The 16,621-nt window shown below is 37.5% G+C and overlaps 1 protein-coding gene across 8 annotated transcripts in view; it reads left to right on the top strand.

The window, feature by feature from the left end:
* LOC112988498 (peptidyl-glycine alpha-amidating monooxygenase-like) overlaps window positions 1-16,621 on the top strand; it is a 148,078-nt gene that overhangs the window by 80,258 nt on the left and 51,199 nt on the right. For all 8 annotated transcript variants that reach the window (XM_064500297.1, XM_064500299.1, XM_064500296.1 and 5 more), the window contains 2 exons: window positions 8,205-8,290; window positions 9,998-10,081. In XM_064500297.1, coding sequence (XP_064356367.1) covers window positions 8,205-8,290; window positions 9,998-10,081 — 170 coding nt within the window. The remainder of the gene's footprint in view (window positions 1-8,204; window positions 8,291-9,997; window positions 10,082-16,621) is intronic.

Genomic DNA, 16,621 nt, shown 5'->3' with positions numbered 1-16,621 from the left:
AAATTTACCAATAAGATAACTAGAAATGGAATTTAGAGATAATAGGATAGTATAATGTGTTTTTCAGAAAAAATACAAATCTAGCACTCCTAATCAGCTCTATAGGTTTTTGGGAAATTATTTGATCAGTATTTAAACATACGACAAACTTCTGTCGAAAGTTTTATTTCCCTTGCACTCATCAACGAGGAGTTTGAATATTTATAATGAATGCTGTGATCTTGTCTTGCAAGAAAAGCAGATAAAAATAAAATGATGAAAGCACAGAGTTTCTATTGATTTATTTTCCCAGCAGACTGCTTTTCTTTCTTCTTTCCAGTGTGTCTTTTGCTAATGTTTAGAGTATACTTTCTTGAATAGTTTAAACTTATGTGAAAAATATACCAAGATAAAAACTGTTTGCATGTGTTTCAAATTAGTTCACACCTTGAATGTCTTATTTAAAACCGAGTAGGTTTTATTTCTAATGTGTTTTGCTTTCATATGTCTGGAAATAGTTTTGTTAATCTGAAATGTTCAGTACATGATAGAATTGTCCTTTTATAGATTGATCAGATACTTCAGATAAAGTCATGAGGCTGTTTCAAGGCACGTCTGAGGAGAAAATTGATTCCTCTGTTGTACTAAAAAAAAAAAAAAAAAAAAAAAAAAAAAAAAGAAAAGTCCTCTAGTTTCTCTTCATTTGGCACTATACGGATTATTTTGTCTAAGGCTCAGTCCTCTAGGGAAAAAGAAGTACCTTAACCATGCCTCAAAAATTATGATTGGTGGGGTCTCTGCACTATCGAGGAAAAGCTACAAACTGCTTATCAGGATGCAAGTCTAACAGCCTGGCAGGTATTTTGGGAGGACTTGTTAGCCTAGTGATGGCAGACCAAGCAACTTGTCAGTTCAGCTGTCAGCTCAGTTGTTCTGAGAGTCTATGTGAAACTTCTGGTTCCTGAGCTTTTAGATGTGAAGAGGCAGGTCAATAGCTTGAAAATCATAAAGGTCTTCCAGGCTGGATCAGACTTGAATCCTAGGTTTGACTTGGATTCAGGTAGTGTGATCTCACTGGCTGTATCATCATTTTTCCCAGATGAGAGCGATCACCCAGTCAGTGAGAGTGTGCGTGAATTGACAGTTAATGTTGCTTTTGTTTTTGATGGCTGTACCTATCACCTGCCTGTCAGATTGAGACCCATAATTAATGTCATATTTAAATCTGACCTTCCTGATTTTTTTTGTATGCTGGTTTCAATTAGATTGTACTATCTTTTTCTATAAACAATTTCTGAGCTATGGTATATGCTTTATATTCTCAGAATACAAACCCTTCATCGAGGGGCTCACCATTTCACATCTCCTTTACTGCAGTAGATTGGAACAGTTCATCTTGCTTTGCCCATAGCCATCTGTAAGGCTAGAAGGATCGTCACATCTGTTTTATATGAAACAGGCTTTAGAGATCTCCTGAGTTTATGCCTGTTTGACACACACACACACACACACACACACACACACACACACACACACACACACACACACACACACACACACACACACACGCTTATGTAAATGTCTTAAGTTTATTTTGTGTCTGTGTATATGTAGTTAATATTGTGTGTGTATATATGTGAATGTGTATACTTAAACTTTCAGACGTGGAGCATCTGTTGCACATTTAAGTTGTTTCAGAGAGTAATTGGAATCACCTTTAAAAGCAGATGTTTTCTTACTAGCTTAAACTTGCTAGCTTTAGTTTCCAACTGTTGGAAACAATTTTGTTATTCTGTTGACTCTGTAATGTATATTTTTGTTTCTGTGCTGTTGATTTGTTCTTTCCTTCTGTTTTCTTACCTCCAGACTAACAATGATGATTTTGCTTGCTCTTCCGTCTACTAGGGGAAAGAATGGCTGTCTAAAAACTGACATATAAGTTCACCATTAGATTTGTTTAGCAAGGATCCTTCCCTTTACTATTTACATGGACAGCGTATCACACCTTTTTTTATTCTTTTGAGGCATGCAGTGTTAATTTTTATGTTATTTTAGTTTCTTCAGCGAAATTCTGGGCAGCACTAGCCTTTGCTTTGCAGAATTGTAAGAACACTAAAATATACGAAATCAAAGCTATTTTTCAAACTGTGTTGATTTGCACTAGCTATATTATGGAGAAGTAAGCCTTTAGTAGCATTCAGAATGCAAGGACAGAATTGATTTCTCTTGGGCGTGGAGTTTTATCTGGGCCTATTTTGAGTATGGGAGAATGGAGCAGGGAAGGATACAGCTTCCAAGTAACTCTGCTGGAGTTAGCTGCCTGGTGGTCATGGCAGTGCTGAGCTAAAGCTATGACCACCCCCACACTCCTTTTCTGATAACTTTATGCTGTTTGGCCTTCCAAAAGGCTGTGTGGTGGTGCTGGACCTGAGCTGGCTCTGCGCAGAATGACGTGTTTCCTGCAACTCTCTTCCCACTGCTAAGCTGCTGAGATGATCTCTACCTGAACGTCCCATCTGAAGGGATGCATGCCCGTGTCCGTTGTAGAAATAGCCAGGCTTTACACAGAAACAGCACAGGCCCATAGAGCTTTCCACAGAAACAAGGTAGATTCACAGGGCTCAGGTTTCGCCCAGTGGGGAGGAAAAAAAAAAAAAATCCTGTAGCTGCTTCTATTTCTTGATTGCAATTGGCCCTAGAAACAATTCAGCCACTATCACGTGCAGTTTTGTCTGAGTTGATAAACCATGCTCAAACCAAAGTATATATGTCTGAAATGGTTAACCAAAAGTTCTAATAAATTCTCCATAGATAATCAAGAATGTCTGAATAAACTGGGGGGGGGGGGTTAGTGAACTTTGTGGAACTTCTTAGCTTCCTAGCAGGACAAGTCTCACCCTGCATCGAAACTGCCCCTGAAATGAACTCCCATCTCAGATGATTTGTAGACAAAGCCTTTATTGAGATCAGGAGGAATAATTTTAAATAGCTGTCTTGTCTAAACAGGCCATAGGTTACCACCCACTAAGTCCTCCATCAGAATAGCTACTTCTGTTGGAAGTAGGGCATGTTTTTGGAAGCTTTTGATTGGAAGTAATGGTATCGTTCATTCCCGTAAAGGTTGCCAAAGATGTTGAGAAGGGAACAGCCAGACACATTTCTCTACCTGGGAGGGGGAAATCTAAAGATTTATATTTCTCAGTGTAGTTTCCCACCACTGTCACTACGGCAGAATTGCTTGCACCATTCAGCTCTGACAACAAAGAGTGTTAATTCACACAATCTCTGTCGTACAGATCAAATTTTCCCAGTTTTCTCAAGCATTTCTAAGTATGTTTAGTAATGAAGTATGCTCAAATGTAAATAATATACTCAGAAATGTGTAACTTCTTTAAAAAATTGATATTAAAACAACTTCTAGATTTTCCCAAAGTCTTTTAAACTAATCTAATTTTCATTTCTGGGCAAACTTTCTAGCAAAGATATAGCAGACCAGTTCTCAAGAAGAAAAAATCATTTTTCTTAACATTTAAAATATCTTTTTTTTTTTCTTTTACAAGTCTTGGCTAGAATCGATGAAGAAGAGTGTAATAGAGACAGAAATACAAAAAATTATTTGCTTTCTTAATGCAAATATATTTGGTCTTAAAACACTGGTGTTTTGTTCCCATAGAAACTTCATATATTGTTTTTCCCTTAGTCTCGTCTTATTTCTATATTAATATTTAAATGTTATTGCCAGCCACAAATAAGGTCATTCAAATGTCATGATAGGTTTATTAAACTCATCTAGCTTTTCATTTACCTTTCTAACCACAATTTTTAATACATCTTAACGTGTGTGCATCCTAGTGGTCATTCCCTATGGAAAACCAAAATTATCAATCCAGTTGAGTATACTGTAAACAATTCTGAATCATATGCAGAATTATTTTTTAAAAAAATTCTTTTGCATTCTCTTGACTTGGAGGTTAAAGGGTTGTATATCAATGGGCCTGGGTTCAAAAGAGTTAAATTTGAAGATGTTGGTTTTCATCTGTGTGGTTTGGATGTTGATGAGTCAAAAGGGATTTTGAAGCACCTTCTCAATTTGATGGGGACATTAATATTTGAAAAATACAATCTAGCACAGAATCCCTAATGTAGCAACCAGAAATTCTAACGGGGCTGCCAGGAATGAGCGTTGGGAAGTGATTTACACTGTCCTAAGCTTTTAAATGTTGTTATTTTCCTATTGTTTTGTAATAATCCCTCTTCTGGTATGAAATAACTTAGGCTAAATGTGAAGTGTGCTTTGATTTGTGTAGTACATTTGCTGTTTACTAGTTGCATGGTTTCGGTTTTTTTCTTTCATTCATAAATGAGTATGCATACTTCAATCCTGTGGTGTGGCTTGTACACATACTTTCAAATTTTTTCACGTTCAGCTGATTTTCTTAAAATAAAATCTTAAAGTTCGTCTGTCAGCATTTCAAAGAATCTATATTTTAGTTTTCTCAGACATAGTAAATTTTGGTTCTTGCGGGGGGTTGGAGGACAGGACTTATTCTTGTCCTTTTTTAGATTTATTAATGCTGTTTAGGTATAGCTTACAACAGTTATCAGTATCTTCCAAAGAAACTAGAAGAGGTTTATCTACATGTCAATTTATAGGATGTGAAAAGGGATAGTGCAAGAAAGGAGGCTACAGCAGTCAAGAAACATTAATCAGGATTTGGGGGCAAGTTAATAATTGACACTTAGGGATAAGAAACAGATAACTTTATTAATGTAATGCTAAATAGATGTTCTGTGTAGCTATTTCTGGCATGCTAGGCACTTTAACTGATTCCATATTGCCACCTCTGTAACTAGGATGGATTATCCTTAGATTTCCCCTTGGACTCGACTTTTTTCAGAACCACATGGGGGAGGTTGGAGGAGGCAGAAGGGTAGGTGCTGCAAGATGGACTCAAGATCTTGCAGGTGGCAGCACCTGAATTTGCAAAACTTAAGCTCCTCTTCTTCCAGGAGCACAAAATGTGCCATCGAAGGTCTGGCTATCATTTATTTCTGAAGGCTGGCGTGTCTGTCTATTTTGGGCACGAGCAGCAAGTTTCAGTGTGCTGTATTCGCATGGACATGTATTTCTGTGTTTTAGCGTAGATGTATATTTCCTAAACTTCAAAGTCTTAACTATGTATACGCAGCCCTAAAAGAATAGTGAAAGACCTCTCTCGCTGACATGGCGGAACATTTTGCCTTCAATCTAGGTAATGAGTCAGAACCACAGTGTCATAGAAACGCAGCTCCCTGGCATGCCCAAGGTGGAGGAGAATGCCACGGGTGGGCTCAGAGGAGCTAAAAGAGCTTACAGGAAAGCAGAGGGGAGGAGCTGGGAGGAAATAGGCAGAAGCATTCAGTAAGCCCTGCTCCCGCAACACCCAAAATGAAAAATTGACTATAGATATTGCTAAAAAAAAAAAAAAAAAAAAAAAAAAAAAAAAAATTTTTTGACCAACAGTCAGATTTATAGTTATTAGTATTATTATGTTGTATACACTTATATTGAATTTATATGTATTTGGTGCTGCTCTGTTCTGATCTCATGATTTTCTGCATATACCATATAGAAGCTATGAATTTCAGTGAGTGGTTAATATTTCATGTTGGTTTGCAAATTCACACTTTTTACTAGCTTCCTGCTTTTTTCATGTGTTCATGAGTCATCTTTATTCTTTTTTGTAATCTGCTCTGGCTTTGGTTTTGTTTTGAGAAAGCTTGAAGTTTCAAGGTCAGTGTTGATGCCTGTATGAGAGTAGACTTTTTTAAGCATCACGGAAGAACAGTGTGTGTATTTTAGCTCTCTCCCCCTCGCTATCTTTTACCCCGTTTCTATCTCAGGGAGACAGAGAGAAGAGAGAAACAGAGTTCAGAACAGCCTACATACCTTTCTAAATTATTCTTATTTTACTTTTTTTTCTTTTTTAACCTAACTGATGTGATAGAATATCTTTCCTAAGGTTTTAACAAATGCTGTGGTGTAAATGAAGGGTTGCGGGCCCAGTATGTTGTGATAAAAGTGAGGCTGCAATTCTGGTTTCTGTTGTTATTCCTCCTAACCAATCTCTTCAGCGTACTTCTGGAGCGTGCTGCTTAATACCTGGTTAGATCCCTAAAATCTCTTGTGTTTTTAGACAGTAGCAATTGAAAGCTGCAGAGTTCTGCCTGCAGCTGTATGAATCATTAATTATGAAACATTTCACCTATCCTGAAATAAGTTTGTCCAGGTAGCAGCTTCTCTTTATGGCATGTTTCTTTTGGGAGGGGGGGAGGGACAAGACCAGCAGACCAGTAGATGTTCTGAGCAAAACTGGTGAAGGGGAAGAAGTGAAGTGTTCCCTTTCCCTCCGTAGTCTAATGATTATGGCAATGCCTCCTGCCAGAAGAATACACAACACCTGTGTTACAGTAAGGCTCTGAGGGATCATAGGAGCTCTAAATGTTCTGCTGAAGTGGTTTTCCCTACACCTAAATGCCTATGCCATGGGAGCACGGACTGGACTGCAGAGTCACCGCTGTGCTGAGGGTTAACATGGATGGTTGAGGTGTTCTCCACAGACAGGTTACTGAGCCTGCATCTCCTAAAAGGCCTCGTCTTTTATGCTCTTATTCCCTTCCTCATGCTGTGTGAAACTTTATTTTCCCCACTATTTAAGTTGGGCTTATTTTGTGTGTACAAATATTTTCTCAGATCCTGTTTTACCAGTAGTACAAAAGACGGAAGGCTTCTGGTTCGGGTTGAAACCTTGGCTTGGGTATCAGCCATTACTGCATCTGTCTTGGATCGGTTGGTGTGTTCAGTGCAGTTGCAGGTTGAGGCCTCCTCAAGCTCGTATCTGTAGGAAGCCGTGGTGCCGCATTCATGACCTGACTGCGGTGCTCAGGCCCCCAGTGCTTTGAGCCCAGCTCTGCTGGGCCACTGCAGAGGATGCAAATGCACCCTGCAAATAACCCTTCTTCCTAAGAGAGGATTGAGGGAGGGAGGGTGCACAGGTCGCAGCCACTCAAACCTTACTACTAATTCCGCTCACACAACGCATTCGTATAGTGAACAAAAATAAAGTGACTTCCCAATCTGGGAGGCCAAACCCAACTGTTTACTTGGAAGGGAAGGGTCACGCTGATGTAGCAGTGGCTTTTAGGTAGGTGTCTGAAAAGGCCCTCGGAGTCCCTAGTTTCCTCATCTGTGTATATGATCCTGGAGTCCACATCCGCATATAGCAGTCCACACCCCCATGGAAGTGGTCCAGGTCACACAAGCTGTTGCTTTCTGGTAACCATTTATCCACACAGCTCTGTAAGTACCTTTTAAAACAAACACGCACAAAATTCACACAAACTCACACAGAAGGAGCCGTGACCATGTGTGTGTCTGCTCCGTGGCCTCAGCCCTGGAGTAGCTCTTCTGGCAAAGGAAAACAACCCTGCATGTCACCTGCAGCTTTCTAGTTGCAGAGGCTGGGGACAGCAGCTCTGGAGCTCGCGGTTATTGTAGGTGGCCGTGACCTGTTTGTGGTCTGCAGCTTGGCACACACTTTGTTTTTCATAAATAGAAAAATTGAGGAAAAAAAAACAATGCAGTGAAATGAAAACTCAGTTTGAGGCAGTAAGCTTGGGTCTAGTAGAGGGAAGAGTGTGAGTGTCTCCTATCTGTGGTTTCATAGAGAGCCTTTGTGATATACTTTATTTATTTATTTTATCCAGTTATTTTTTAGATGGATTTTAAATGTCAAACTTGGACCAAAAAGCTTGAATGTTTTTGTTTTTTGCTGCTTTACATACGGCCTCTGTCCCTCTGTGCAAATCTGGCAGCCAATGTCATTTTGAGGCACTAGAAACTTCCAGTTGGTGGTTCATCCTCATAAGTTTCCTTTGTTTTCTCACCACTGGTTACTAACTAGACTGACAGGGACTATCAGAACTTTCTATAGATTTGATACCATTTGCCTAAAATTATCTTAAGACAGAGGGAGGGGAGAGAAAGAGGTTAAGACAGAGGACCTAGTGACAGCCAGGAATACATCCTAAATTAGGAGAACTGTGTTTAAACAAAATACATCCAAAAACATCTTCATACGCCTTAAAATCAACATTTTATGCATGTAATTCGCCTGGCATTTGCAGATCTCAAAATGGAAAAAAAAAATCATATTCCCTCTTGTTTTCTTTCCTCATATTTTTAGGGACTGTGATGAAGGAACATGTAAGGACAAATCTAATATTTTGTATGCTTGGGCAAGAAATGCTCCACCTACCAGGCTGCCCAAAGGTATGGTGCCTTTTATGTGAAGTTCTTGCATGCAGGGGCAAGGGAGAGAAGATGATGTGGAAGTAAGCACCTCGCATCTCTGGGAAGCTCCTGCAATGTTTTATTAAGTCTTACTTGATTGAAACTCTATAAACTGTAACCTCATAAATTGTGAATACATCATGCTAGATAATATATTAGGGAGGGTTTTTTTGGCATCCTGCTTGCTGTAACATTATGGGCTTCAGTAGGGGGGAAAAAAGGCGAAAGGAGAGAATAATAATACAATGCTTGATTTTTATATAGCATTAATCTTGCATTTCCTACAATGTATTACTAAAAGTGCGCTATTTATACATTGTTCAGTGGCACAGTTTGTATCATCCCTCTGAAACTGTTAACATATTTTCATGTGTTCAGGAAAGCACATAAAGGTTTTCATCCGATCATTGAATTTTTCTGTGCTCTTAAGTATATTGGATAATTTTACCCATTTTTCATTTCTTGATGTTTTGATGCAGTTGGACAGCAGCATGTTCATACCCATGGTTTTATATAAATAAATGACTTTGCTGAATGTGATCAAAATTTTCTAGGCTAGTAGGAATGGTACTTCTGAAAGACAGTGAGAAGTAGTTCTTTCTAATTTCCCAAGGGTCCGGGGAATATCTACCGACTATATAGCCTAAGTCTGAAAATACCTTGAGTTTGAGATTTTTTTTTTCTTGCATTTTTACTACTACTTTTCATAACCTGGAGCAGTGCACTGTGCATTTACACATTTATCAGCAGGAATGTTATTTGATTTGGTTTTTGGCATGTTAATTTAAAAAGAAAAAAATGTTGCTTGGACTCTGTGGAGGCCTGGTATTTACTCTGGTGTTAAACTCCAGCAAGTAATAATTTTGTTGTCTCTAAGATGCCCATAAATATAATGGGTTATTTTATAATGATATTACATTTGCGAACAGAGATGCTGCAGTTGCCTTTGCAGATAGGCTTTAGCATTGGCAGTTTTTAATCTAGTGAGATTCACTGGCTGAATAAGCAGAAATTGCTTTTTCTGCTTCTTTCCAAGTGTGTTCATTACAGAATCAATGTAGAAAAATCTCTTTTGGTGGTAGTGATACTCCGCAATTTGTGTTCATTTTTTCAAATTCTTCCTCTATCTATATTGTTACTTTTGTCAAAAAATGACATAGTTTCATAACTTCCACAAGGCTTTTTTTTTTCCAGAGTTAGATATTTTGGGATGGAAATTAGTTTTGTACTGCAGATTTTCTTTTCTTCATTCTCAGTGTGTTCTTAGGTTAGTTTTAATACTATCTTTCCCAAGTAGTGTAAGAAATGAAAATTCTACCAAATCCTAGAGGGGTGGCCAATACTGTGATTTTTTTTTTTATTATTATTATTTTTTTTTGATTAATTTTTTTAATAGTTGTGTCAAATCTGCATTCAGGTTCTTGGAATGAGAGACTTCTTTGCTTAAAGTATAAATCTATTCAGTAATAGTTAACTTATGGTCCTAGCTTCTTAGTCTGGGAATGTATGGTGGTGTTTTTCTCTAGTTTTCAGAGCAGCATTTTCCTCACTGATATCTCAGGGACATTTTCTATGCCTTCACTGTAAGCCACTACAGTAATTTGTGTTTTTAGATACTGTCAGCAATGATGAACCATTTTACATTGTATTATTTCTGAAATCTTAATGCGTTTTCCTTCTCTTAAGGTGTCGGATTCAGAGTTGGAGGAGAAACAGGTAGCAAATACTTTGTGCTCCAGGTACACTATGGTGATATCAGTGCATTTAGAGGTACGTATTTTGGAACTTCATTCTGTTGACCATATCAGTTACAGAAATTCAGAGCATTTAAAAATACGTTCATTATCTGAAGAAATAAATTTCACTGGTAAAGATAAAGGCATACTTGTAATAAAGTTAATATATTGACTCGAGATTTTTATAACTTTGCTTTATCTTTAAATGTCTGAAAGTGAACAAGGATATCTTTTTCCTCAAAAAATCTGTGGCAGATGACTTTACCTAATGAAGAGGCAAGTTAATAATCTTAAGATGAGGGAGGAACTTCTTTTTCTCTGTAGAATACTGTGTTTTTATTTAAGAAAGTTGAATGGAAAAAAAATACTCATGAACACCCTTACTCTGTCTTACCTGGTGAGAAAGATAAGATATACTTGCCAGTCAATTACAGTATCTGTATTTGGATACAGTATCTGTTCTAAAAATTGTAACTAGTGGATATGGTATCTTCTGATATCTTAAAACAACGTGAAAAGTAATCCTCTCAAGCATGGCAATATTTCTGTTGTTGTCAATGAGTGTTTGGATTTCATTAATGCAGATACGTTGTTGATCTGATGAAGGGCTGTTTTGGACAAGTTTAATTACCGCTTTTCTGATTTATATTTTGTGTTGTACCATGATCTTTAAATCAGAAATGCCTTATTCTGACACCTTTCAGATGCATGAATTTTTCTATTTTTCCACTCTTGTGAATCACTTGTCATGTGGCATCTTCACTTTAGGGCCTCTGTTTTATTCTAAAGAAGAAAAACTGCATCATCAGTCTTACTGAGCTCTGCTGTAGTTCATTAGTGCATAGAGCTGAAACAGGAATGTGGAGGTTCTCATGGATTGAGTGATGAATGAAAATGTTGGCCTTGGAAGAAGAAAGGGGAAGTAAAATAATAGGAAAAAACTAACAGCAAGAGTTTTAGCTTTTTTTTCAAAATGCGCATAGCAAGAAATAAGCTTTAAAAATCTTTGACTGTAGTATTACTACAAAAGAGAATACCAGCCCAGCGCCGATAGAAGTTACGTCACAAAAGGAAAATGAAAACTGCAGCGCGTGTGCTGAGCAAGGAGGGATATGCGTTACATGAGAGTAATTCCTGAATTGTGCCAGTGGCTTCTGTATCCTGCGGTGCTGCTGTGATAAAAGATCTGCAGATTGTACGAGTTCTCAATACACGAGTATCCCTGTAGTTGGCACCTCCCCTGGGCCACAGCACCTCTTTTCTGTGCGCCTCTTGCAGGTTTGGGCAAAATTCGCCTGGCTTTTCAGCAGCAGTGTCCTACTATCTTTAATAACTTGAAGTTTAGCTTAAAGTTGAAAGTAAGGTTTCTATTGTGACACGAAATATAATGTATCATAATGGCACTAACACTAAGTGGCGGGGAGGTGGAGGAAGGAACAGAGTGAGCGTGCTGCAACTCTTAACATGGGAGGGGGGCATACGCACAACTGAGGTTGATCAGAAAGACTGAGTTTTCATGAGACTATTCAGAGGACTAGTACAGCCATGAGCTTCTTCACCTGCCAAAATAACTTATAATTAAAGCTGCTAACCTTTAAAGAAAACGTATTAGGTGAGAGCCTGCTCTTCGTTATTGCTTGGGGACAGTGAGAGTTAATCTTCACTCAAGTACAATTTGTATGTATATAGTTTAAAAAAAAGGGGGGGAGGAAAAGAAACATGAGATGAATAACTTCTGTTGCTCATTAGTTGAGGAAGTGTTTGGGAAATTTTAATTTGTAAATTAATTTGGTATGCAAATCTCCTAGTTAAAAACACAACCCAACCTTGTCCACATAACAGAAGCTGTATTAAAATAAGTTAGCACCTGAAATTAAAAGTTTTGCACCACTGCCCCCTCAGCAGACCTTCTTTTAGACGGGGCGGGGGGTGGAAGGATGTCATAGAAACGAACCCGCGAAATGATGAGAGTTTAAAGAGGTGTGGACTGTTAAGGCGGCTGTAGCTTAGGAAATACTATTGTCATATGTTATTTCAACACTTAAAGAATATGACAGAATGCCCTCTGTTTTTATCTTGTTTTACTTGGTAATCAGATCTTCTATTTTTAAAGTGAAAAAAATAATTTATCTTCTGTATCATTTTTGTGAGAAGAAAATGTTTTTCTAATTTTTTCTGGCTGTCAAAACTCCGGTTTGGGTAGAGAAAAATATAATTTAAATCTCTGAAACCTTAATTGCTATATTCAAGGCTATTTAATACAGAACTTTAGAACCTTAGAGATGTTTTTACACTTCAGGAATGATCTAAAAGATGCTTTCTTTATATCTGCTGAGATGTCAGCTGATAACTGTGGCTTTTCAGAATGTAAGAATATAATCATTATACTTCGTAAGTACGTGCAGTTGTCGCAATTTAGAATAGCGGAAAAATGATGAAAAATACTAAGTTTTCAGCAGCACATCAAGGATTCAGAAGCACTGTTCAGAGTTTAATTATCTGACTTAAAAGTCATTGCAAATATAAAATATTTGACTTGAAGTAATAATTATTTATGTATTAGCATCCAATTCTGCTTCCTATCAATTTTGGGGAAAAAATGTCCTAGGAAAAATTTGTCAACTCATTTTCAACTATTTGTAGAAAGGATATTTCTTCATTTCATTAACCAGTTATTAAGTTAATTATGCTTACTTTTCCTTCCCTCCTTAGCCGGATTTAAGTGTTTTCACATTTAGATATGCATGTAATGCTCAAATATCAAAATAAAGCATATTATATCTTGTCTAAAATACACATAGGTTAAAAAATAAAACAAGCTGGAAAAACAAAAATGAATTCACCAATGAAATTTGAGGTATGTTTGAAGAGCCATTCTAGGAAAATAATTGTTCTGTTTGACTTTTTTCACTTATATTACTAAAGCAAAAATTATTTTGAGTTGGAGTTATGGTTGATAGTAGGTACAATTATGTTACAAGTAAAAAGTAGGTCAGAAAACTGTCTGTCTTTTTTTATATACTCCCAGGTATTTCAGGGTTCAGATTCAATTGAAAGTAAATCCTAAGATCTATAACTGCACACAAATAACTTTGTTTGGCCTGTAGGGATATGCAGTGCAGTTGTCATGCTATTCGTGGTTTATTCTTTAGTATAAGTGGCTTCAGATCTGATTAAAATATATGTATATATATATTTCTTCTTCGAATCTCTAGAGTTTTTTCCCTTGTCCTCCTTGCAGCGAAGATTAATGTTGCTTCTAACCTGCCATACCAATATCTTAATCCTTTCCAAGAACTGAAGTAATTAAAAGTAGTCAGAAGCTAGGTAAAGTAGACATATCAGTGGTGATGTCTTTACTTTTTCTGAAAGAAAAATAATGAGATTGTGTCATTTTCTGTGCATGTAACTGGGTGCTGTGCTTGAAGCAGCTGATGATGTCTGTCAGTATGCTTGGAGCAGACTTTGGGGGGAGTTCTGTTGTTTCTGTTCATCTTGGGGTGCTGTTTGTTTAAGCAAAAGGCCCACGTTTGTGCTCTCAGCTCCTTCTCTTAATCCACTCACTTCTTTGCTAAAAATAAATTCTTCCACCTGTCATTCCTCACAAGATTTATGTTACCAACATTAGATGAAAAACAGATACACCTGGATTTTTTTCTGATTGGGGAGTCTAATTTTGGCTACCCAACTGGGAATTGTCTTAGCTGTCTCTTATTCATAAAAATGTGAATTGTAAGCTGTCATTTGAGTATTAGTACTATTTGAACACTGAATACAATGTGCTTCTCTGATAACAAGAAGGCTTGACATTAGAGTGCCTTGATTTAATTCAGTTTGCATATTTGCCATTTTAGATGGTCATGTCCATGATATTGTATCAACAAATCAATCATTTGTGATTTTTGCAGGGTATTTATTTATTTCAATTTAAAAAAAAATTATGCGTGACCAGGATCAACAATATTTTTTCTTTTTTTCTGCTTGGAAAGTTGGTTGTAAAAATGACAGTGGGGAGTCTGTGCTTACATTTTGTTTCTAAAAAAACCAGTTAGTTTAAAAGAGGGAAATTTTTTTTTCAGCTTTCATGATTAACTCAGAACTGAATAAAGATATATTTTCCCTTCTGTTTGTTACTAGATTTTTAAAAGAATATTGCTGAACTGGTTTTGGATGAGTGAACAGATCAGCAATAGCTAATCCCCTGACTTGCATGAAAAAATGAATTCAGCTAGTGTTCTTTTGGTGTCAAATATTAGGTATCAAAATCAAATGCAGTGTATTGAATTTGGCGCTTTCTTTAAAAGGATTAGGTTCATTTTTGTACTGTATTCCTTTGTCTTTTAAATATAACTTGGAGGGGGTTAATTCCCAGTGGGCATTAGCATAGGCATTCCCTAGCTCAGATAGAGCCTGTGCTCCAAATCTGAGGCTACCTCACATCGTTGATGAGGCAAAGTCAATTTTGAGACCGTATGTGGAGATTCTGAAAAAAATCAACAAGTTGACTTTTAAATAGCAAAGGGTTTGGCACTTAAGAAAAGGCAGCATTCTGCTACAGGAAAGCTTGCAAGTATTCTGGTAGCCATTTGTAAACTCTATACTGTGCCTGTTAAATATTAGAGCTAAAGCAATGAAAAAACTGAATATAGAGTTTAAATAGTGTGCTCCGTCATTCAGAATCCATGTACCCAGAGTGCAAAGAAAATAGGTGTCTCAGGGCTTTATTTTTCTAGTTCTAAATTAAAAACCGAGGATTTTCTTTGGTATCTAGGCAAACGTGATGGCAAGTTGAATATCACTTGTGCAAAATAAGTTCTCGGCCTCTTGTGAATTTTCAAGTATTTACATGTGGGAGCACTCGCAGCAGTCAGGCTTTGTGGCGTGAGCTGCCAGGGAGTCAAGCATCGAGGGCGGGCTGCTGAGTCCTGAGCTTTGCGCCAGGCTGTCGCCGTCGTTTGGAAAACCTCGGGGGCTGCCTTCTGCGCGGGAGCAAGCTCGGTAGCTGTGGGGCAGCCCTCCGAGCCTCCGCCTTTATGGTGGATTATCCCTGGTGTAACTAACCCCCTTGGGATCGTGCGTTTGGATAGAGAGACTGGCAGATTTGCACTGCAAGGCGTATCAAAATTGGCCTGTAGAAAGAGAGCATCTCTGTTTAGGATAATTTGGCTTTTCCTCGATTACAAGTGCTTCATTTGACAACTTGTGACTGTGGCTGGTATTTGTGGTGTTTCTCCTAGAAAACTTCCTAACAGGAGTAGCATAGGCAATTTTTTTTGTTGTTGTTTTATTTGTTATTAATCTATATGTATTTTGGCTGTTGAACTTAAAATTACCATTATCAAGTTATCATGTTCAAATTTTAAAACAAAAGATGCATTTAAAATACTGGAAGCCAGTGTCAGGCATTAACTTGCACCATTAATTTTGTTTGACATTGGTAAATAAGGACAGAGAATATTTTAAAATGACTTTGTTATATGCATACAGCCTGCAAAAGGCAGTGGTAAGCACTGCTGCTGGATTGATTTCTGATGGAAACTTTTCATGGAGAATTAGCTTTGAGATAAACGTGTTTGAGTTACATAAATGTGTTTCCCTCTCTTTGCTGCATGGCAAATAAAAGCTAGTAATTTATTTGCCTTAGGTCGGCATACATTTGCTGGATAGCTGCAATACAAAAATCAAAGTAGTTAGGCAAGCTGGGCTGACAAACGGGAAAGAAGATGAAGATTTTGTTTGGTTTGTGCGACTTTTAGGGATCTTTCCACTTAAGCCTCACAGTGATGCTCTAAAAGAGAGATTGCACTGGGGGCTGACACTGCCCCACTGTCGTCAGCTCACTTTGGTATAGTGTTCAGCAGCTTCGATGTTTCAAGGAGGTGAGCTGTAGGGAAAGACTAGCAAGGAAAGCAGAATTTCCAGCATATGTTTACAAAAAGATGTTTAGCTCAGGCATGGCTAAATACAGCTATGGATAAAATTATAACATACTGTAATAAGTTCTTATGCATCTAGTGCAATCTGTCCACCTATTACTTTAGTCTTGATAATAAGCACCGCGAGTCAGATTCTTAGGCCAGAAGTTGACTATGTTGTTGCAGGTAATTGCAGGTACAAATTGATATGATCGGCCTCTATAGTAGCAATAATAGACCTCCCGCCGGTAGTCTTCAGCTCATTTTGACATTGCTCCAATAGGGACCCCCCCTGCCCCCCCCCCCCAAAAAAAAAAAAAAGGAATTTCACCTTTTCTTCTTAGTACTTTGAAAACCTTAAAAGTCTGGAAATGCTTGAATACAGACAAACTGAAATATATTTGAGTCTCCTTCCCCCATTTTTAAAAGGGATATGATAATATAATAAGGCTTACATTTTCAAAAATGACTCATGTTTGGGGTGCATCAGGTTTATTGTTATTGCTTTTTGGGGTGGGTGGTGGTCAGCACTATTTAAAAGTTGGACAGCATAGTGATGTTTTGAATTGTAAATTCCAAAACTGAAAGAGACAAAACTGCAAATTGCTTTTTAAATTATAACATTAAATAATGAAGTAAGTAAAATGTTCTCAAAGGAA

This window comes from Dromaius novaehollandiae, chromosome W, assembly GCF_036370855.1.
Source record: "Dromaius novaehollandiae isolate bDroNov1 chromosome W, bDroNov1.hap1, whole genome shotgun sequence".
Taxonomy (NCBI): domain Eukaryota; kingdom Metazoa; phylum Chordata; class Aves; order Casuariiformes; family Dromaiidae; genus Dromaius; species Dromaius novaehollandiae.
This window is presented reverse-complemented; position numbering and strand designations above follow the sequence as displayed.